The sequence below is a fragment of the Nerophis ophidion genome, linkage group LG17 (genome assembly GCF_033978795.1).
Source record: "Nerophis ophidion isolate RoL-2023_Sa linkage group LG17, RoL_Noph_v1.0, whole genome shotgun sequence".
NCBI lineage: Eukaryota > Metazoa > Chordata > Actinopteri > Syngnathiformes > Syngnathidae > Nerophis > Nerophis ophidion.
In genome coordinates this window covers 24278662-24303523 of record NC_084627.1, presented here as the reverse complement: position 1 = coordinate 24303523, position 24862 = coordinate 24278662, and the positions used below count along the sequence as shown (strand labels likewise).

The window sequence follows — 24862 nt, the reverse complement described above, 5'->3', positions numbered from 1 at the left end:
ATGTTGGTTTTCGGCCATGCCGCTTACGTGGAGTGATTTCTCCAGATTCTTTGAACCTTTTGATGATATTATGGACCGTAGATGTTGAAATCCCTAAATGTCTTGCAATTGCACTTTGAGAAACGTTGTTCTTAAATTGTTTGACTATTTGCTCACACAGTTGTGGACAAAGGGGTGTACCTCGCCCCATCCTTTCTTGTGAAAGACTGAGCATTTTTTAGGAAGATGTTTTATACCCAATCATGGCACCCACCTGTTCCCAATTAGGCTGCACACCTCTGGGATGTTCCAAATAAGTGTTTGATAAGCATTCCTCAACTTTATCAGTATTTATTGCCACCTTTCCCCAACTTCTTTGTCATGTGTTGCGGGCATCAAATTCTAAAGATAATGATTATTTGCAAAGAAAAAAAAAGTTTATCAGTTTGAACATCAAATATGTTGTCTTTGTAGCATATTCAACTGAATATGGGTTGAAAATTATTTTCAAATCATTGTATTCTGTTTATATTTACATCTAACACAATTTCCCAACTCATATGGAAACAGGGTTCGTATGTATGTGTATATTATACAAACATTTGTGTATAAAAAAAAAAAAAAAAAAAAAAAAAAAAAATATATATATATATATATATATATATATATGTAAGTTTAGGTTTAAAATCCCTTGACGCAAACAAGCTTGTAGGGATGATATAGCCTCCGTGTTTTTTCCTTACCTAACGCATTTATATATATATATATGTATATATATATAAATGTGTGGTTTATATATATGTGTATGTATATGCGTATATATATATATATACATGGATATTAAAATGACATTTTAAAGCTTTAAACAGACAGTAAGAGGAAGTAGAAAACTTTCAACCCAAGTTTTTAGTCGCTGCCTGTAATTGCTTTTTTATGCAATAATTCCACTGCAGCCCTTGTGGACATCTTAAATAACTTCATCACATTTGTTATATGACCACAAAAAAGATCTTCTTGGGAGGTCTCACTCTCTACCGAGACTCACTATGAGTCATAAATCAGACCCAAAATGAAGAAATTAACTTTAAATTGAGATGAATTCTGCTATACAAAGCTCGAAGCTGAAATAGTGACAATCCAAATTGGATGTATTGAACATTTCACTGCGTTGCTACTGACTGTTGTCATCCGTCTGGTCAGGGTTAGGAACCAGTCTGCAGTTGTCTGGGCCGGGCGGAATGGAATCGGGGATTCCGTCATTGTCGTCGTCGTCGTCGCACTCGTCTCCCAACCCGTCTTTGTCGCTGTCTAGCTGGGAGCTGTTGATCACGTAGGGGCAATTATCCTTGGAGTCCTGGTGACCATCTCCATCGCTGAAGGGGAGAGGGGATAAATATGTTGTTAGCAACAATGATAAATGTTAATAAATGTTCATTCATTAATCACAGGCTCGGTACCTGTCCTGGTTTGTGTCACAGGAGTCACCCACAAGATCGTTGTCCACATCAGACTGAAAGCAGATCAATTATGTTAGAGTGCTTTACTATTATTATTAAAAATAGATCTTGTATGGCAGGGGTTGGGAACCTTTTTGGCTGAGAGAGCCATGAAAGCCAAATATTTTAAAACGTATTTCCCTGAGAGCCCTATCATATTTTTTTAACACTGAATACAACTACATGTGTGCATTTTTTTATTAAAACCAACATTTTTAGAGTATAATAAGTCTCTAATTATTTTTAATAACTTTGTTATTTCTTGAACAGGTGCGGTAGAAAACGGTTGGATGGATTAACATGCTTGAGAATGTTTTATATGTTGAAAGTTATTTTTAACATCGTGATTAACTGCATAATTATTCAGTACATATCGTGTTAAGCAATGTCAGCTAAGATTTATCTGAGAGCCAGATGCGGTCATCAAAAGAGCCAACTCTGGCTCTAGAGCCATAGGTTCCCTACCCCTGTTGTATGGCCTTTAAGGACTTGGGTTAGGTCCTTATTCCTTATCCATTAACCTGGTTTGGGTTGGGGATGTCCGGGCAGCTGTCACAGGCGTCTCCCACACCGTCTCCATCCCGGTCCAACTGGTCTCGGTTCTGGACGAGCTGGCAGTTGTCCAGAAAGTTCTTCAAGCCTGATGACCCGCTCCCCCCCCCACACCATCAGTCAATCATTTGTGTTTTAATTATCTTCTGAATAATTATTTTTCTTTTAAACCAGAACATCCTTCCACAGAAATTAACCATACTATTTAAGTGTATAATAGTATATCGTTTTTTTTTTATCCCTGATATTTTTCATATTTTGTACTTGACTTTTTAAATGTTGTATATCTTCTTTATTCCTTCTGCATATTGCACCCACTTGGTAAAGTGTGTCTTTACCTACTGATGTTATTTTATATGACATTATTTAAAGGCCTACTGAAACCCACTACTACCGACCACGCAGTCTGATAGTTTATATATCAATGATGAAATATTAACATTGCAACACATGCCAATACGGCCTTTTTAGTTTACTAAATTGCAATTTTAAATTTCCCGCGGAGTTTCTCGTTGAAAACGTCGCGGAATGATGACGCGTGCGCGTGACGTCACGGACTGTCAGGACATATTAGCGCAGCACCATTTGCGGCTAAAAGTCGTCTCTTTTCATCACGCAATTAAACAGTATTCTGGACATCTGTGTTGCTGAATATTTTGCAATTTGTTCAATTAATAATGGAGAAGTCAAAGTAGAAAGATGGAGTTGGTAAGCTTTAGCCTTTAGCCACACAAACACATGGTGATTCCTTGTTTAAAATTCCCGGAGGTGAAGCTTTACTATGGATCAGAGCAGTCAAGCGAACATGGATCCCGACCACATGTCAATTGGCAGGTTTCGGTGAGAAAATTGTGGTTAAAAAGTCGCCTCTTACCAGAGATCAGCTGAGCTTGTGCCGTCCATGCAGCTGATGTCGACTTCCCTCAGAGACTGGCCTCAAGACACCGGTGGACACACCCCTCCGACTATCAGGTACTATTTAATCTCACTAAAACACTAGCAACATAATAGAAAGATAAGGGATTTCCCAGAATTATCCTAGTAAATGTGTCTAAAAACATCTGAATCCATCCAAATGCAATTGCCTTTTTTGTTTTAACTTTATTTATTTTATTTTATTTTTTGTAATCCTTCGCTATCAATATCATCATCCACAAATCTTTAATCTTCGCTCAAATTAATGGGGAAATTGTTGTTTTCTCGGTCCGAATAGCTCTTTTTGTTGGAGGCTCCCATTAAAAACAATGTGAGGATGTGAGGAGCCCTCACCCTTGTGACGTCATCGTCTGCGACTTCCGGTAAAAAGGCAAGGCTTTTTTATCAGCACCAAAAGTTGTGAACTTTATCGTCGATGTTCTCTACTAAATACTTTCAGCAAAAATATGGCAATATCGCGAAATGATCAAGTATGACACATAGAATGGACCTGCTATCCCCGTTTAAATAAGAAAATCTCATTTCAGTAGGCCTTTAAATTGTTCTACTTTTTATGTCATTTATGTATGCATATCTTATTTGTATTGACTATTATAACATACTCTTATAATTAGACATTATTCGGACTGTAATTCTTTACGGTGTCCTGGCTGAATGAGCAGGTATCGGACACCGTGGACTGCACACTGGCCGAGAGTTAGTGGGCGGCCGAGGGTGGAGTCGGCTCTCTTGGTTACTTTGTTGGGTCTGCTCCAGTCTCTGACCGTGCTCCTTCCACCCCAGCAGACGATGCTGTGGAACATCACAGAGGCCACCACAGTGCATATGTTTTTTTTTGTTGTTGTTGTTATTACTTTTGTAGTTGTACGTAGAATTGGCTGATTGCATCAGCTCTGTTACGATCCGCCGCCCGGATCATATATTGTTTTGGGTTTTGAGTCCTTTTGTGTTTTGCCGATCATTTGGACTCTTCTTGTTCTTAGTTTTTGCACTTCCTTATTTATCTTGTCTCCGTGGTTTCTGATTCGTTCCACCTGCTCTAGTTTCTGACGCGCACCGGTGTTTTGATTATTGCTTTAGTATCTAAGCCTGCCTTCGACCTCAGTTCTGTCTGGTTTGTTTGCCTCATGCAACAATCACGTTGGTATATCTTGTATGTCTTTACTATTGCTAAGTCTCGCCTTAGCTTCGCGTGCGCTTGGCACGTCTATTTTGGACTCTTGAACTCGATACTAGTTAGCATTAGCTTCTTGTGCGTTCGGCACGCCTTTTCTTTTGCCCTTTGTACCAGTGTTCTTTTATTTTTGTATATTAAATCAAGTCTTACCTGCAATTCCTGCCTGTCTTGGTCCTCGTGCATCTTGGGGTGACTCAACACGCATCACAATGCGCTTACAACGCGACAAGCTCTACTCTTTTAATGTCTTTAATGTCATTTGTGTTCTTTGGTGATTGCCTCAGTCTGGACCCCCTCTCTGGGGCCCAAGCTTAGATGTAATTTTTTTTTCTTACCCCCCCAGCTTTTACCTGTTTCTCACCTTTTTTGTAAGGTGCACCGGAAATTGGCAGACCCATCAGCGATCCTGTTCTGTCTCCCTGTAATGTTTGTCTGATCTTGAATGGGATTGTGCTGAAAATCTTAATTTCCCCTTGGGGATTAAAAAAGTATTTTTAATTCTGATTTACATCAGATTATTTAATCACATAAATTAGTGTGTATTTTCATGCATTGCATTTTTCTGTAAGGAATTATTGTTTTTTATTATTGCAAATTATTTACAAACACTTTAAAAATAATTACTATAATGTATTTTAGGTTTGTTAGGTTATGTTGATTTTTAGATAATAATGCATACATTTTCTTTCCTTTAAACCGAAGGTTGTTATTTGTCAATGCACCACTAGGACGCACTGTTGCTCTGCACTTAAAGAATGTTTTTTTTCTTTTTTTTTTCAAGTAAATTCGTTCAGTGAGGCAGCATCAGCACTATAAATGCATAAAGGTCAAAGAGAAGCAAAAGAGAATTTTTTTTTTTTTTTAGTCCTGTGGGGGTTTTTAGATGTAATCACACTGGTGAACGATTGAAGCTCCTTTTTCAGTTTGGGGCCAGACATTCTTTTTTTTTCCTCCTCTCATTTTAGGATGCTGCATCTAGTGCTGACATGAGGAAGCATGCAGAGCGTCACTATACACATGTCGGACCTAAATATAGTAGTGGTAGGGTTGCATGATGCTGCTTATGCAAGACTGGCGTCACTATTATTGCGTACCGTCTCCGTCCATGTCGTCATCGCAGGCGTCCCCTTTGCCGTCGCCATCTGTGTCCCTCTGGTCGGGGTTCTCCACCATGCGGCAGTTGTCGCAGGCGTCTCCGTGCGTGTCCTTGTCGCTGTTCCTCTGATCCAAATTAGGTCTTAACCAGCAGTTGTCCTAAAAAGACACAACAAAGTAATAAAGGCGTTTGCCTGGGTTCGCTCTGCTATCCGAACTTGACAAAAGACCTGCTCGTTCAGGATGCCGTCGCCATCCGCGTCGTCGTCGCAGGCGTCTCCTTGGCCGTCTCTGTCGGCGTCCTCTTGGCCGGAGTTTGGAACGAAGACGCAGTTGTCCTGTCAAGACATCGGCAAACTTCGTAGACCAAATCGTATATGGATGTGTAGTTGCTCTACCTTGTGGTGAAGTTAGTGAACTGCATCTTTATCAGTCATTTAACTCTTTCACACCAAACAGACGGTTAAAATGTTCTGATTTACGGTAGAGATGTTTTGATCAGGGTTTTGTTCTGCCGTTTCCGATACCAATCATATCCATGAATAAGATCGGCAGATACCAGTAACGGGCCGTGTGTTTCCCACCTAGGCCTTCAGTGATATCCGACTTCAATGATTACCTCTCAAAGAAACATCATTTATGTCAGCACATGACCATTGCTGGAGAAATACTATACAGAAACACATTTACGCCCTACTGAGCATTGAAAAACACCAACAGTGTACAAAACGGGTTATTTTCTGGCGCATTTAAAAATCAATAAATCCGCATCAGCATTTAAAAGATATCTTATGCGGTAATGTCAAAATTAAAATTGCAAAATACATATTAGACGTGAAAAAATAAAGAAATACAATTTGTAAAACCCATTTGACGCCGTATAAGCCAGTGGTACCGCTCGTACCGTCGGTTGATTTGAGTGGAAATGGCGGGTATTTACCCATTTCATTGCTACAACAGCTGAGCTAGCTTCCGGGGTTGGCCGACATTGTCTCACAAGATTAGTTTCTCTTTAAATATCCTTCTTGAAAATGGTCTTGCAAATATAAATATGCCACCTAATCAACGTTTTGTTCTCCTTCTCTGTGGGTTAAAAGAGTGAGTACCGCTTATTTCTCCGCTGGCCGGGTATAGCTTCGGTGCCACTTTCTGCGGTTGTAAATCACAACTTGTGAGTGGATATTGACTTTGGAGTGACAAGTGAGTATCCAATCACAGTCTCGTTAACATCAGGCTACCTACTGTATGTAGGCTACTGCCAACAACTTCTGATCTGATTGGCTATCGCAACTGTCTCTCAATTCTATGTGTTCTCAAATTCATCTGCTAACGGTCCCGGTGAGTATCCAATCACAAACGCCTAATCGTCACGTTCAACGTGAGGCCATCTAGAAGTCCTTACTGACAACAACTCGTGTTCTGATTGGCTATGGCAATTATCTATGTGCCTGTTCACTTACAGTGCACAGACATTGGTCAGATTTGGTACAGCATGGCAACATAAGCTAGCGGAATTCTGATTGGATACAAACTCTAAATTAAAAAAACAACAGCACTGGAAGGAGCATAATATGACATGAAGAGAATATGAATACTTTTACATATTTTGAGAAAGTCAATTAAAAACTACTTTTATCTAGAATTATGATCATGATTTCCAATTATGTTTGGCCAGCAGAGAAGACCTTGTTGGCCTTGACTGCACACCACTGGCTGATACCAATACCGATACAGATCACACTTATTAGCTGTACATTTTTCTATTCATTCATGCTGAGTTCTATTGACAGCTTAACAATATCAACACAATATTTAAGTACTTCCTTATTTCGTTTTATTACATACAATTGTTTAAGTAAAACAAAGTCAATAGTGCACAATAACTAAAGAAAATAAAAAAGTACTCTCCTCTACACATTTAAAACCTTAAAGTCCTCCCCTGTCTAGGATGTTATTACTTGAGTTCATAAACATTAGTAAAAACAACAATAAAAATTATTTCCAGAAAATAAAAATATCGACCTAATCACTCTAGTATTGTTTATATACTGACACTACCCATGGTATCGACACCACCGATATATGGATCGATCCGCGCTCTTACGTGTTGTGTAGTGACTGTGACAATGCTGACACACAGACAGTTGCTGTTATTTTATTCTCTCTCTAGACTCTCCAGACTCTTATTAATCTACTCAATTATTCTTGGCTTGATCTCGGTGTTTACCATGTTGGCTACCTCCTCCAGTGATAATGGTAATTGAAGATGATACTAAGAAATGCAGTTTATTTGCTGTATTGGAGGTGATTAGTTGTATTAACTTAGGAGGACTTCTGTACACTCAGTATGTAAAGACATAATTACCTGCTAGCCACTTGTCACCCGGGGGACTAAAAGTAAATATCAATCAATCATTTGTGTTTTCATTTTCTTCTAAATAACTATTTTTCTTGTAAAATAGAAAATCCTTCCACAGAAATTAACCACACTATTAAAGTATTTAATAGTATATATTGTTTTTTTTTATTCCTGATATTTTGCATATTTTTGTACTTGATTTTTTAAATGTTGTATATCTTCTTTATTCCATCTGCATATCTACCCATTTTGTATAGTTTTCCTTTACCATACTGATAGTTAATGTATTTAATGTATTGGCTGATATTTTGCATAACATTATTCAAATTGTTATACTTTTTACATCATTTATTTATGCTTATCTTATTTTGTATTGACTATTATAACACAGTCTCCATAATTAGACATTAATTTTAATGTAATTCCATCGATTTACATCAGAGTATTTAATCACAGAAATTAGTGTTTTTTTTATTTATTAAAATTTTCTGTAAGAAATTATATATTTTTTTAATATTGCAAGTTATTTACGAACACTATTAGGTTTATTAAGTTATTTAGATTTTTAGATAATAATGCATACATTTTCTTTCCTTTAAACCAGGCCTGGGCAATTACTTTGACTCGGGGGCCAAATTTAGAGAATAAAAATGTGTCTGGGGGCCGGTCTATCTATTTTTACGAAAACTAATACAAAACCTCACAATCAAGTCTAATTGAATGCTAAAAACGTTATGACAGACCGCCCTAAAAACGGAATGGAATTTAAATGTTTTCTATGACAGATAAAACCTTGAATATTGACAGCATAAGAACGTCACCCCCCCCTCAATCAACATATTTTACAATCAAGCCAAATGCAACAAAAATGCAAAAAACACAACGAAATATGAACGCAAAGAGTTAAACATAAACCCACCTACAATCTGATACATCTGATACATCACTAAGCTTTCAAACTTTCTTGTAAAAATCTCCTTCCGCGTCTGTCTCTGACACCCACATTTCAGGCTGGCTGCTCTGGAAACACTCTGTGGAAACGCTCCCCACCACACTGCTTGGTGCCTCGTCTGTTCGGCTGTGACATAGATTACCATAGTAACTCGTAGGGTTGTACGGCACACGGGTATTGGTATAGTACCGTGATACTAATGAATCATATTCGGTACCATACCGCCTCTTAAAAGTACTGGTCCGCCACACCGTATGATTTTTGGTTAAAATAAAGCCAATAATGCTATTTTTTCTGGTCCCCTTTAATTAGAAAAAGTATCGAAAAGTACCGAAAAGCATCAAAATAATATTGGTATCAGGACTAAACTAGTCACTAAAATATCATACAAAAGCGCAGATTTCAACCATTGAAATACTTAGTATACAGTAGTTCAAGAATTACGGTCATTAAAAACATGACTGTACATCATAATGTCAGCTACAGTTTCCATCTTAACGATCTAAAAATATTATTTGGGAATGTCCAGCAGGCCAGATTGAAAAGCTTAACGGGCCGCATGTGGCCTCCGGGCCTTACTTTGGCCAGGTCTGCTTTAAACGGAAGGTTGTGATTGGTCAATGCACATCTAGTGATGATGGTGTCACTGTCTGTCTGTGTCTGTTTGTCTCTGTGTGTCTTTGGGAGAGTGGCCGTGTTTTGGGCGTAGGCTTGGCTCCAGCTTTCAGCCTGGCACAGCTGATCCCAGCACCCTAATCACTCACCTGCCTGCCATCAACTCATCACATGCAGCCTACAAATGTTTGGACTTCACTCCGCGCGATTTCCAGATTGTTTCACCTTTCTACATGTGGTAACACTTCTCGCCAGTTTGTCCTAGAATTCTAGCACTTTTGAAAATCTTGCAAACCTGCTATTTTTGTGTTTTTTGGCTCCTCATCTTACCCATGTCTTTTTTCTGCCTTCAGTTCCCCACCTGCCATGTGTGCCTGCCTCAGCCTGCTAGCCTCAGTGTGCTCTCCTGGACTGCAAAGCCAAGGACTACAAGCTCCTTCCTTTCCCTCAGGTTTTATTAATAATAACCCTTGAACTCTAATTCAGCTTGTCTTTTCTGCATTTGGGTCCACCAGTTTTACCCACCGTGACAGATGGTACTTGATGATGATACTTAAGATACTAAGAAATGCAGTTTATTTGCTGTATTGGAGATGATTAATAATAACTTCGAAGAACTGCTCTATACTCAGTATGTAAACACAAAATTAGCTGCTAGCCACTTGTCATCCGGGGCACTACAAGTAAATACAGTGCCAGGCAGAGTGGATCCGCGTTTTAAAGTCATCACAAAAATCCACCAAATGGTCACATGGCTAATTTACAGAAACTTCTTATTTCAGAGTAAAAGCAGCAGGTTTAGGTCCTATATTACCTTTTTACAATTAGCGTCCTTGCATTTGAGTTTCTCATCGGGATATCCATCGATGTCGGTGTCCTTCCCACATAAGTATCCGTTTCCAGCCCAGCCGATTCCACACTGAGAGATCAAAACAGGTCAGTCAGCATGTATGAAGATGGTGATGATGTTTACTCAAGCTATATGGAAGGTTTGTCCTGTACCTGGCAGGAAATGGAGCCGTCCCTCCCAGCGACACACTGGGCGTTGATGTCGCAAGGATTGGTCAGGCTATTAGCACAGCTGATCTCGGGCTTGCAGCCTTTCACCTGGTCTCCTGTGAAGCCCGTCTTACAGCTGCCGCAGTTATACGAGCCCTGTGGGGACGCAGAGACATCTGCTCACACGTCTGCTACTAGTAAATGAAGGTTCTGGTCATGTGATGTCTCACCGCAGAATTGTGACAGACGGAGTTGGCCGCGCAGCCGCCATTGTTTGGTCCTTTGCATTCGTCGATGTCGTCACACACCTGAAAAGAAGCCCAGTAGTCGGAAACATGAGGCTCTAATTAAGTGTTTTTCAACCACTGTGCCGCGGCGCATGTGCCGTGAGATAGTCTAGTGTGCCGTGGGAGATTATTTAGTCGCCCCCCGCGACCCCGAAAGGGAATAAGCGGTAGAAAATGGATGGATGGATGGATGTTTTTTGCAAACCAGTTATTGTCCGCAAATGATGTGTTGTTGTTGAGTGTCTGTACTGTCTAGAACTCGACAGAGTAACCGTGTAATACTCTTCCATACCAGTAGGTGGCAGCCGGTAGCTAATAGCTTTGTAGATGTCGGAAACGGCAGGAGGCAGCGTGCAGGTAAAAATAAACAAAAGGCGAGCGCCCCTAACAAAAAGGCCTTGAAGCTTAGGGAAGGCTATGCAGAACACTAAAACTGAGCTGGCTACAAAGTAAATAAAAACAGATTGCTGGACGACAGCAAAGACTTACTGTGGAGCAAAGACGGCGTCCACAATGTACATCCAAACATTACAATCAAAAATGTCCCCACAAAGAAGGATAAAAACAACAGAAAAATGTTTGACTGCTAAAACAAAGTAGATGCGGGAAATATCGCTCAAAGGAAGACATGAAACTACTACAGGAAAATACCAAAAAACAGGAAAAGCCACCAAAATAGGAGCGCAAGACAAGAACTAAAACACTACACACAGGAAAACAGCAAAAAAGTCCAAATAAGTCAAGGTGTGATGTGACAGGTGGTGACAGTACACCTACTTTGAGACAAGAGCTATATTGATGCATGCTTGGTTATGCTTTAAAGTCATATCCAACAATTGTGACGACTTTTTACTGTCAACTGAGTTTTCTTTTTTAAAGATTTCTGCTGGTGGTGTGCCTCCGCAATTTTTCAAAGCAAAAAATGCGATGAGGTGGCGACTTGTCCAGGGTGTACCCCGCCTTCCGCCCGATTGTAGCTGAGATAGGCGCCAGCGCCCCCCGCGACCCCAAAAGCGAATAAGCAGTAGAAAATGGATGGATGGATGGAAAATGTGCCTTGGCTCAAAAAAGGTTGAAAAACACTGCTCTAATTTAATACTTTCACAAAATAATTTTAGTGTAGCTCGCTTTGCTTCACCAGGTGTGTCATTGCCCAATGCAACAAAATATAATGACTTCTTCCTTGATCCTCTGCAAAGTTACACTTTTTTTCCCCCAACTCTGACAACAAACTAACTCACTCAATAAATAACGAAACAATGTGACTGAGTAACTGAGTGACTTACAAACTTATGGAAAAAATAAGGACTAACGTTACCAACTTGCCCACAGATTGACTAAATTAGTGACCTGACCAATAATCAACTGCTCTTCTAACACAATAACAAGCTAACAAATGAATTACTGACTGACTAACTCACTGACACACTGGCAAAACAGCTGATAAAGCAAACTAAAAACTCACTAACAAAATAAATAAAACATTAGCTGACTAACTGATGAATCTAACTAATTGATAGTATAACAAATTATCTAACTAACCAACTAACTAACCAACAAACAAACTAATCAACTAAATAACTAATAAATTAACCAACCAATTAATCAACCAACTAACTAATTACATCAATGAATACATAGCTAACTAATTAATAAGCAAACAAATTACCAAAATGAAAACAAACTAGCAAGATATCTAAATTGATTGATCTACTAACCAGCCTAAAAGATAACTAACTGGCCGACTGACTGACTGACTGACTGACTGACTGACTGACTAGCTGACGTACTGTTTAGCTAACAAATTAGCAAAGCGAACAAAAAAACCAACTTGCCGATCTATCAGCTAACTAGCTGGGTAATGAATTAATGGACTAACTTGCTGATCCATCAACTAACTATAGCTAAAGAACGGACTAACTTGCTGACTAACAAACACTATCTAAAAATGACTGACTAAATCAATGACTGAATAGCTAATTGATAAGTAAATTAATTAGCAAAGTAAACAACTAACTAACCACTTGATGATCTGTTAATTAACTAGCTAACTGGATACCAATATAACTAACTAACTAACTGCATCAATGAATTAATAGCTGACTGATTAATAAGGAAACAAATTAGCTAAACTAAAACAAACAGCTAACCTGTTGATTGATGAACTAATTAGACTATTAAGGTAACTAACTAACTAACTAACTAATTAAATAACTAACTAACTAACAAAACCAATGACTGAATAGCTAACTTACTCTTCAGCTAACAAATTAGCAAAGCGAACAAAAAAACTAACTTGCCGATCCATCAGCTAACTAGCTAGGTAATGAATTAACGGACTAACTTGCTGATCTATGAATTAACTATGGATAAAAAACGGACTAACTTACTGACTAACAAACACACTATCTAAAAACGACTGACTAAATCAATGACTGAATAGCTAACTAACTGATAAGTAAATCAATGAGCAAAGTAAACAAACTAACTAACCACTGGATGATATGTCAATTAAACAGCTAACTGGCTACTGATCTAACTAACTAACCAACTGGCTAGCTAACTAACTAACTAACTAACTAACTAACAAAATGAATGAATAGTTGACTTACTGATAAACTCACTAATTTGCAAGGTACCGTAAGACTGATAAGCTAACTAATAAGCAAACCAATTGATTTATAATCTGATTACTTGACAAATTAAATATTTCACTAACTGATTAGGGCAGCACGGTGAGACAGGGGTTAGTGCGTGTGTCTCACAACAAGAAGGTCCTGGGTTTGATCCCCGGGCTCAAGGTCTTTCTGTGTGGAGTTTGTACGTTTTCCCCTTGACTGTGTGGGTTCCCACCGGGTACTACGGCTTCCTCCCACCCCCAAAGACATGCAGCTGGGGATAGGTACATTGGCAACATTAAATGGTCCCAAGTGTGTGAGTGTAAGTGTGAATGTTGTCTGTCTATCAGTGTTGGTCCTGTGACAAGCGGGAGAAAAAGGATGTATGGACTATCTTGCTAGCAGAGTACCTTTGCAATGGAGTGACTGAGTAAGGAATAGAACAACTAACAAAGTCTCTTGCCTGTTGATTTTTAGGTAATGTTGTGGTTGCAATGCATCATGTTCAAACATGGTATGTAAATAAAGTAACCAAACTAGCGTATGTATCAAAGATTGTACCTGTTTGTTTGTCTGGGCGAAGAGCACTCCGACGCCCTCCATTGGCAGGCCGGTGTAGCCCAGAGGACAGGCCTCGCAGCGGAAGCCGGGCGCCGTGTTGATGCACTTCACCCCGGGGAAGCAGGGGTTAAACTGACACTGCGAGGAGAAGAAGAGCGTAAAAATGGAAACCGGTCGCATTTCAGCCCAGAGATCTGGGAAGCGCTGCTCATATCAACAGCTGAAATAAATGGACTATATCATATTCACTTTTATTAAATACCACAAGACTCTGTGTTCCCTTCAATAATCCCACTGTGAGATTATGTTACAAAATAAAAAGATGTGTCTAATTTCCAGCAGACCTTTTGACGCCTGCTTCGACCTTTTTTTCATTGACTCTAATCTAAAAAAAAAAATCGAGTCTTCCTTTACTCCACTGGCCCTCTATTCTGGTCGGGCCCCTGACTTCTCTGTTTGCAGTTGGCCAAGCTACTTTTTGCTTTGAAATTTTGAAAATGTTCTTGTTTTTGGAAGGTCTGGGGGAAGGTACGGTCCGTGTACCTTCCGTTCATTCTATTTCCAATTATTGAAGGGGAACATTATCACCAGACCTATGTAAGTGTCAATAAATACCTTGATGTTGCAGAAAAAAGACCATATATTTTTTTAACCGATTTCCGAACTCTAAATGGGTGAATTTTGGCGAAATAAATGCCTTTCTATTATTTGCTATCAGAGCGAACCTAGGTAGTCAACCGCCATTTTCTCAAACACATAAACATCGAGTCAAATCAGCTCTGTTATTTTTCGTTTTTTCGACTGTTTTCCGTACCTTGGAGACATCATGCCTCGTCGGTGTGTTGTCGGAGGGTGTAACGACGTGATCAGGGACGGATTCAAGTTTATTTACGTAGAATGTATTACGTAGAAACATGCTATTTAGGCTAGCTGTATGTACATTTGTAGCTATATTTGCATCCAGCCTTTCCCTCCACCCACATTTAATGCCAAACAAACACTTACCAATCGACAGATTTAAGTTGCTCCAGTGTCACAAGATGCGAAAGTCCCGATCGTTTGGTCTGCACATTTTACCGGCGATGCTAAGACAGACATGGCACAGAGATGTATGGATATCCTGCAGATGCATTTCCAACGATAAAGTCAACAAAATCACAAAGGTGAGTTTTGTTGATGTTATTGACTTATGTGCTAATCAGACATATTTGGTGGCGGCGTGACTGCCAGCTAATTGATGCTAACATGCTATTTAGGCTAGCTGTATGTACATTTGTAGCTATACTTGCATCCAGCGTTTCCCTCCACCCACATTTAATGCCAAACAAACACTTACCAATCGACAGATTTAAGTTGCTCTAGTGTCACAAGATACAAAAGTCCCGATCGTTTGGTCTGCACATTTTACCGGCGATGCTATGGTAGACATGGCCGAATATCGTCAATAGCTATTCGCTCAATAGCTTCAGTTTCTTCTTCAATTTCGTTTTCGTTATCTGCCTCCATACTCCGACCATCCGTTTCCATTCATGGGTAATCTGTTGAATCGCTTAAGCTGCTGAAATCCGAGTCTGAATCCGAGCTAATGTTGCTATATCTTGCTGTGCTATCCGCCTGGATAGCATGTATATCACTGGATGACGTCACAGGAAAATGGACGGTGGCTTTACAGATAGCGAAAATCAGGCACTTTAAAGCCTTTTTTCGGGATATTTCACGATCGGTAAAATTTTGAAAAAAACTTCGAAAAATAAAATAAGCCACTGGGAACTGATTTTTATTGGTTTTAACCCTTCTGAAATTGTGATAATGTTCCCCTTTAAATGCAAATCAAAACACACATTTCTGGCCATTTGTTCTGTTTTCATTTCTGAAACAAAAGTTGGACAACTATTTAATGACATTTTTTTAAAACCACAACAGGACTCCTGCTAAACAAAGATGTTAGCGTTATGCCAAAAACATGCTAAACGCAAAGGAAAATCTAAAATAGAGTTTCCGGTTCAATTAGTCATCACACAGATGACCACCCATTTTTGCATTTTAGATGAAATTTTGATGTGTTTATCTGGAAAAAAACAACAGGAAGACAACACAAAATCAAATTTTATAGGTGTACATTAATGGAAATCAACCCTTATTTGATTGTTTTCAAATCTGCCAAATATAATACAAATAAAAAACGGCCTTAATTTTGATTTTTGATTCACGTTTAAGAATTGGAAATAGAATGAGCGAAAGGTTCATTCTATTTCCAATTCTATTATTTGATTTTTAGTATATATGGCAGATCTTAAAACAAACAAAAAAAAAACACTAGCCCTCTCAGTGGCCTAGTGGTTAGAGCAGGCCTGGGCAATTATTTTGACCCGAGAGCCACATTTAGAGAAAAAAATGTGTCTGGGGGCCGGTGTATATTTCTATCTATGTATATATAAATATAAATATACGCACGCACACAAACAAACATATATAAGCTGTGACAATCTGCTGTACAATATGTGTCTGTTTGGGTCCTATTCTTAGGAACACTAATACAAAACCTCACAATAATGTCAGATTGAATTCTAAAAACGTTATGACAGACCGCCTTAAAGGGGAACATTATCACAATTTCAAAAGGGTTAAAAACAAAAATCAGTTCCCAGTGGCTTGTTTTATTTTTCGAAGTTTTTTTCAAAATTTTACACCTCCCGGAATATCCCGAAAAACTGCTTCAAAGTGCCTGATTTTCACCATCGCTATATCCACCCGTCCATTTCCCTGTGACGTCTTACAGGGCTGCCACTACAAACAACATGGCGGTTACCACAGCAAGATATAGCGACATTAGCTCGGATTAAGACTCGGATTTCAGCGGTTTAAGCGATTCCACAGATTACATATGTATTGAAACAGATGGTCGGAGTATGGAGGCAGATAGCGAAAACGAAATTGAAGAAGAAATTGAAGCTATTGAGCGAATAGCTATTGACGCTATTCGGCCATAGCATGGATGTACCTAATGAAGTGGCCCATAGCATGGCTGCCTTATTAGCATCGCCGGTAAAATGTGCGGACCAAACGATCAGGAATTTCACAACTTAAATCTGTCGATTGGTAAGTGTTTGTTTCGCATTAAATGTGGGTATCTAGTTTCAAATGTACATACAGCTAGTGTAAATAGCATGTTAGCATTGATTAGCGTAGCATGTTAGCATCGATTAGCCAGCAGTCATGCCGTGACCAAATATGTCTGATTAGCACATAATTCAACAACATCAAAAAAACTCACCTTTGTAATTTCGTTGACTTAATCGTTGCAAATGCATCTGCACGTTATCCATACATCTCTGTACCATGTCTGTCTTAGCATCGCCGGCAGACACTCTGGCAAATTCAATGGGGGTCCGGCGGCAGATTTCTTGCCAGTGGTGCAACTTGAATCCCTCCCTGTTAGTGTTGTTACACCCTCCGACAACACACCGGCGAGGCATGATGTCTCCAAGGTTCCAAAAAATAGTCGAAAAAACGGAAAATAACAGAGCTGAGACCCGGTGTTTGTAATGTGAAAATGAAAATGGCGGGTGTATTACCTCGGTGACGTCACGTTCTGACGTCATCGTTAAAAGACCGATAAACAGAAAGGCGTTTAATTTGCCAAAATTCACCCATTTAGAGTTCGGAAATCGGTTAAAAAAATACATGGTCTTTTTTCTGCAACATCAAGGTATATATTGATTCTTGCATAGGTTTGGTGATAATGTTCCCCTTTAACAAACGGACTGGAATTTTAAATTTTCTACTGAATGAGACACCCAGAATGTGGGATTTACAATATTAACTATGGAAGATAAAACACTGAATATTGACAACATAAGAACGTCACACCCCCTCTCTGTCCACATATTTTACGATCAAGTGAAACACAACAAAAATGCAACAAACACAGTAAAATATAAATGCGTAGGGTAAAAAAACAACAACATCTACATTCTGATATAATATCACTTTTCTTGTAGAACTTTGCTGTAAAAATTTCCTTCCGCGTCTGTCCCTGACACCCACATTTCAGGCCACTGTGGAAACGCTCCCCACCCACTCTGTTTGGTGCCTCGTCTGAGCTGCTGTGTCTTAGATGACAATAGTAACTAATTAGATGACCATAGCAACTAGTTAGATTACCATAGTAACTAACTAGATGACCATAGCAACTAGTTAGATGACCATAGTAACTAATTAGATGACCATAGTAACTAACTAAATGACCATAGCAACTAGTTAGATTACCATAGTAACTAATTAGATGACCATAGTAACTAATTAGGTGACCATAGCAACTAATTAGTTTGCCATAGTAACTAGTATATAATTCAAAAGCGCAGATTCTAACCATTAAAAGACTTAGTATAGTTGAAGACTTACGGTCATTAGAAAACATGACTGCACATCATAATGGCAGCTACACTTTCCATTTTAAACATCTAAAACAATGATTTGGGAAAATCCGGCGGGCCACATTGAAAAGCTCAACGGGCCGCATGTGGCCCCCGGGCATTAAATTGCCCAGGTCTGGGTTTGAGTGTCCGTCCTGAGATGGGTAGGTTGTGAGTTCAAACCCCGGCCGAGTCATACCAAAGACTATGAATATGGGAGCCATTACCTCCCTGCTTGGTACTCAGCATCAAGGGTTTGAATTGGGGGTCAAATCACCAAAAATTATTCCCGGGCGCGGCGCCGCTGCTGCCCACTGCTCCCTTCACCTCCCAGGGGGTGAACAAGGGGGATGGGTCAAATACAGAGGACAAATTTCACGACACCTAGTGTGTGTGTGACAATCATTGGTACTTTAACTTTAACTTTAACAAATAAGGGTTGATTTTCATTAAAACATTGCCATGAAATTTGATTTTGTACGGTTTTCATTTTATGGATTTTTATTTTTCCAAAATAAACACAACAATCGAAAATATGTTAATCCAAAATGTAAAAATGCGTAGTTATCTTTGTGATGACAAATTGAACCGGAAGCAGTATTTTAGCTTTTTTTTTTTTCTCGTTTAGCATGTTTTTAGCATAACGGTAACACCTTTGTTCAGCAGGCGTCCTATTGTCATTAAATTGTTGTCCAACTTCTGTTTCAGAAATGAAAATAGAAAAAACGGCCCGAAGTTTGTTTTTGGAATTGCAATTAAGAATTGGAAATAGAATGAACGAAGGGTACACAGTCTGGGTAGTGTCAGGATTTGTTTCTGACTGTCCTGTGTTTTCTTTCTCATGTGCTCACTTGTGTCATGAGTTCCACCTGTGAATTTTGACTTTTTAGGCACCACACGATTCGATTCAATTCTCGAGGGTAATGACACGATTCAGAATCGATTCTCGAATCAAAACGATTGTCAATTCAAAATCTATACTTCTGAATAACATTGAGTGCCAGCTCTATTATTAACTACATTCCTCCATTAACTAAATCGGTGGTCAGCAACCAGTGGCTCTCGAGCCGCATGTGGCTTGTTAGTGCCACTCTAGTGGCTCCCTGGAGCATTTAAAAAAAAAAAAAGGATTGAAAATTAAAAATGATGGGAGAAAAATGTTTGTTTTGGTTTGGTATGTTTTTTGTTTGAGGACAAACATGACATCTGTGTGTATGCTTCACTAATGACAACTTTTGGAAAACATCCTACTAATTTCGGCGGTTCTTGAACTCACCATGGTTTGGACTGTGATGCAAAAGTTTGTTTACATGTAAAATTTTCCACTCCTACTTTGTCTCGTTTTGTCTACCAAACGTTTTATACTGTGCGTGAATGCAAAAAGGTGATTGAACTGTTGGAGTGCTAATCAGGCATATTTGGTCAGTGTATGACTGCAAGCTAATCAATGCTAAAATGCTATTTAGGCTAGCTGTATGTAAATATTGCATCATTATGCGTCATTTGTAGGTATATTTGAGCTCATATAATATCCTTTACTTTTATCCTCTTTGTATATCATTTAGTTTTGCATGTCTCATGATACATTATCATTATTACGACATTTTCATATCGGCTGCATTTTTAATAGTTATTTGTGCGCCGTGTTGTTCCAGACCACAGCAAATGTTACCAAGCTTGCCAAAGATAGTAATAAATCTTTTAGAATAAGACAGCCTGCCGTTTTCTTTAACTTGGACACACACATCTATACCTTTGGCCATTAAAAGCCAGTCATTTCCAGGAGTTATTGCACGTTCATAGTAGCCTCTGATCTACTTATGTTGTCCAATGTTGTAAAAATATGTAGAATAAATGTTAAATTTTTACATTTCTGTAACAAAGATTTGCCTCAGCCTGCAACACATAGTCATTTTGATAGTAGGCTAATATAGACACTTACATCATGTGTTGTCTTCATTACAATACTTATACACGACCTCTAAAGGCCATAATGGCCACATGCATGGATAGCACCTTTTAGCTCTTATTTCTAAAATTGTGTACACTACTGAATTGGGGTCTTATGCCGCTTATGTGCACACTTATACTGCCACCTGCTGGTGTCAGAAGAGTATAACATACAATAGAATTTGGAAAAAAGGAGTGTAAAAACTAAAATTTTTATTTCACAACATATGAAGTACACGTGTGGAGTTTGCATGTTCTCCCCGTGAATGCATGGGTTCCCTCCGGGTACTCCGGCTTCCTCCCACCTCCAAAGACATGCACCTGGGGATAGGTTGATTGGCAACACTAAATTGGCCCTAGTGTGTGAATGTGAGTGTGAATGTTGTCTATCTGTGTTGGCCCTGCGATGAAGTGGCGACTTGTCCAGGGTGTACCCCGCCTTCCGCCCGATTGTAGCTGAGATAGGCGCCAGCGCCCCCCGCGACCCCGAAAGGGAATAAGCGGTAGAAAATGGATGGATGGATGAAGTACACGTTTATGTACTTATGGACTAAGTACATCATATCAAAAGGGGATATTTAGTTTTTATTATAATTAGGGTCCAATAAGCCCAAATAGCAAGGAAAAATATAATGTAAACAAACAGCTTGGGCCTTAAGAGGTTGTTATTTTGATAGTAGGCTATTATAGCTAATACACGTTGTGTGTTGCCTTCATTATAAGAATCATATACGGCTTGTCATTTTGTGCGGCTCCAGACAGATTTGTTTTTTGTATTTTTGGTTCATTATGGATCTTTCAACGTTTTTGGTTGCCTACTCCTAAACTAGATAAACAGCTCTATTAATAGTACTACATTTAAAAAAAAATAAAAATGTTTTTAAATTTTTTTTTTTTTAATGAAATTCTACCCACACATTTAATAAAGTCAAATACAACTGAGGCAACAGGATAAGTATCCAATACTTCCCTTTTCTAAAGTAAATCTGTACAGCAGATATTTTGGCATTTATATCAAACAATATGATTTGCCTGAGTAGCTGGGCAGTAAAATTGAAACATAAATAAATAAATACATAAAAAAGAAAAATACATTTTTGATTTTTTTTTTATCGATTAAGAATTGTTACAATTCGAAAATCCATTTTTCTGATACCCGGACTTTTGACTACTATATCTTTTGGAGTATAAGTCGCTTCGGAGTATAAGTCGCACCTGCTGAAAATGCATAATAAAGAAGGAAAAAGAAACATATATAAGTTGCATTGGAGTATAAGTCCCATTTTTGGGGAAATGTATTTGATAAAACCCAACACCAAGAATAGACTTTTGAAAGGCGATTTAAAAATAAATAAAGAATAGTGAACAACAGGCTGAATAAGTGTACGTTAGATGAGGCATAAATAACCAACTGAGAAGGTGCCTGGTATGTTAACCTAACATATTATGGTAAGAGTCATTCAAATAACTATAACATATAGGACATGCAATACGTTTACCTAATAATCTGTCACTCCTAATTGATAAATCCGTCTCTAATGTGAATGAGCTAAATAATATTATTTTATATTTTACGGTAATGTGTCAATAATTTCACACATAAGTCACTACTGAATATAAGTCGCACCCCCAGCCAAGCTATGAAAAAAAACTGCGACTTATAGTCCGAAAAATACAGTACTTCTAATGTTGAGCTACTTTTGTGTAAGGTTAAATAATGAGAGCACCCGTGAAGCCTGAGGTGCATACAGGACACTCTCACAGTGACACTTTGCACGTGCAATTTATGTAATGTATCATCCATGTCTCCTCTGAATGTGTTTTGATTAAAAGCCGAAGCTCCTCCTCAATTCAACTGTAGGCGCATCCGTTCACAACAGATTTCACAAACAAAATGGTAATTTTCCTCCTCGTGTTAAATAGATCACACATATGTAATATTCATAAGATACGCCACACAAAACGCTGACTAGGCTTATATGTATCCAAGGTCCGGGTCAAGGACTCCTCATTTGCATAACTTCCGCTCACACTGGAAGGCGAGGAGATACCTCGTCCACGTCGTCGCAGTTGAAGCCGTCTCCCGTGTATCCTTCGGGACAGGGGCCGCATTCCACGCCGTCCGCCGTCTCCCGGCACATGTGGTCGCGGAAACACACCCCCGGGCCACATTTTGGTTTGACCACTTCAGTTCCACCCAGACCTTGGAATAATAATAATAATAAAAAAAGGTAACACTTTAGTATGGGGAACATATTCTAAGAAAAAAAAAACTTGATTTAGAGTTATTTGGACACTAAGGGAACATACAGTGGGGCAAAAAAGTATTTAGTCAGCCACCGATTGTGCAAGTTCTCCCACTTAAAATGATGACAGAGGTCTGTAATTTTCATCATAGGTACACTTCAACTGTGAGAGACAGAATGTAAAAAAAAAATCCAGGAATTCACATTGTAAGAATTTTAAATAATTTATTTGTAAATTATGGTGGAAAATAAGTATTTGGTCAACCATTCAAAGTTCTCACTGATGGAAGGAGGCTTTGGCTCAAAATCTCACGATACATGGCCCCGTTCATTCTTTCCTTAACACGGATCTATCGTCCTGTCCCCTTAGCAGAAAAACAGCCCTAAAGCATGATGTTTCCACCCCATGCTTCACAGTAGGTGTGGTGTTCTTGGAATGCAACTCAGTATTCTTCTTCCTCCAAGCACGACGAGTTGAGTTTATACCAAAATGGATACATGGATGATACAGCAGAAGATTGGGAGAATGTCATTTCGTCAGATGAAACCAAAACAGAACTTTTTGGTATAAACTCAACTCGTCGTGTTTGGAGGAAGAAGAATACTGAGTTGCATCCCAAGAACACCACACCTACTGTAAAGCATGGGGGTGGAAACATCATGCTTTGGGGCTGTTTTTCTGCTGGGGGGAAAGGACGATTGATCCGTGTTAAGGAAAGAATGAATGGGGCCATGTATCGTGAGATTTTGAGCTAAAACCTCCTTCCATCAGTGAGAGCTTTGAATGGTTGACTAAATACTTATTGTCCACCATAACTTACAAATAAATTATTTAAAATTCCTACAATGTGAATTCCTGGATTTTTTTTTACATTCTGTCTCTCACAGTTGAAGTGTACCTATGATGAAAATTACAGACCTCTGTCATCATTTTAAGTGGGCGAACTTGCACAATCGGTGGCTGACTAAATACTTTTTTGCCCAACTATATAAGGGTTAGGGTTACTAATAAGCAATAATTCTGAGGTTATTGAGGGAAGACTCTTAGTTAATGGCCTACTGCTTGTATAAAAAGGCAATTCAGAATAAAGCACTAATAAGTACTTAATCATAACTAATTATATTACTAATGTGCATGTTAATGAGCAACTAATCAATGGTTAATATGTTCCCTATACAAAAGTGTAACGAACAATTTTAATCAAATGTTTTTGATTTAACACAATCGTTTTTGGCGATGAGCTTACCACAGGCCTGGCACTCAGAGATGGTGTTTGTGAGGAAGGAAGTCTCTTTGACCTGCAGGATAAGGCAAGGGTTAAAATCCAAAACCGAAGAATGCGATCAGAGGACTTACCTGCTGGATGAGGATGTCTTTTAGCTCGTTTATCACCTTGGTTAAATCCATCATTTGATTGGACAGCTGCTTGGTGTTGACCCCTGACACAAAGAACGCCTTTCAGTGAAATGTAATCATTCCACAATGACCGGGGGTTAGAACCTTACCAAGAGTCTGGACCGAGTCTCGTTGCTGGAAATGACAGTTTTGCAGCGAAGCCACATTCTCAAATGTGTCTCCAACCACCAGCTTGAGCTCGTCTAAGCCCTCCTGTGAGCATAAACGCGTGAGTGAAACCTCCACGGTGGTGCTTTATGATCAAAGGGCATGAGGTGGAGGGGCTCGGTAACCTGGTCTTTGGTCAACATGGTCTTCAGCTCCACCATGCTGTAGCCCGCTGGCAAACCCTGGAAAGCGGCGGGGAGATCCCGGATAGTCTCCACCAGCTTGCAGTCCAGATGTACGTCGACTCCACCCACACCGCCGGGCTGCTGGAGACCCCTCAGGTGGAACAACAGCTTGTGGACCTGACCGTCTGCCAGCACCAGGTTGTTGAGGGTCACAGAGCTAGTCCTCTTGTCCGTCCGCAGGTAGCGCAGCACGCCTGTGGGAGAGAACCAGGATGTGACACAAATGAAAGAGGGATAATGACAATTATAACCATCCATCCATCCATTTTCTACCGCTTATTCCCTTCGGGGTCGCGGGGGGCGCTGGTGCCCATCTCAGCTACAATCGGGCGGAAGGCAGCGTACACCCTGGACAAGTCGCCACCTCATTGCAGACAATTATAACCACTAACTATTATTATTATTCCATCCATTTACTACCACTTGTCCCTCTTGGGGTTGCTGGGGGGCGGGGTGTGTGGGTGGGTGGAGCCTATCCCAGCATAAATTATTATTATTATTTTTTTGCTTAAAAATTGTATTTGTACATTTTTAATTAATAAGCACACTCATATAAAACATTTTTGCTGGATAAGTTGGGTCGCTACCTATATATATATATATATATATATATATATATATATATATATATATACATATATATATATATATATATATATATATATATATATATATATATATATATATATATATATATATATATATATATATATATATATATATTCAGAAATATTTATTTGATGATAGTATTGTAAATTTGTGTAAAGCTAATATTTACATATTGTTTATTATGAACCCCGTTTCCATATGAGTTGGGAAATTGCGTTAGATGTAAATACAAACGGAAAACATTGATTTGCAAATCATTTTCAACTC

At 39.0% G+C, this 24862-nt stretch overlaps 1 protein-coding gene across 1 annotated transcript in view; it reads right to left on the bottom strand.

Annotated features, from left to right (window-relative positions):
• The window catches only part of thbs4b (thrombospondin 4b), a 61590-nt gene that overhangs the window by 18295 nt on the left and 18433 nt on the right, over window positions 1-24862 (bottom strand). Inside the window, exons 4-17 of the mRNA XM_061876632.1 lie at window positions 23927-24180; window positions 23744-23846; window positions 23595-23677; window positions 23485-23536; window positions 22043-22194; window positions 13627-13764; window positions 10391-10468; window positions 10164-10316; window positions 9976-10080; window positions 5466-5573; window positions 5235-5394; window positions 1997-2115; window positions 1437-1489; window positions 1159-1352 (exon numbers count right to left, since the gene is read on the bottom strand). Coding sequence (XP_061732616.1) covers window positions 1159-1352; window positions 1437-1489; window positions 1997-2115; window positions 5235-5394; window positions 5466-5573; window positions 9976-10080; window positions 10164-10316; window positions 10391-10468; window positions 13627-13764; window positions 22043-22194; window positions 23485-23536; window positions 23595-23677; window positions 23744-23846; window positions 23927-24180 — 1752 coding nt within the window. The remainder of the gene's footprint in view (window positions 1-1158; window positions 1353-1436; window positions 1490-1996; window positions 2116-5234; window positions 5395-5465; window positions 5574-9975; window positions 10081-10163; window positions 10317-10390; window positions 10469-13626; window positions 13765-22042; window positions 22195-23484; window positions 23537-23594; window positions 23678-23743; window positions 23847-23926; window positions 24181-24862) is intronic.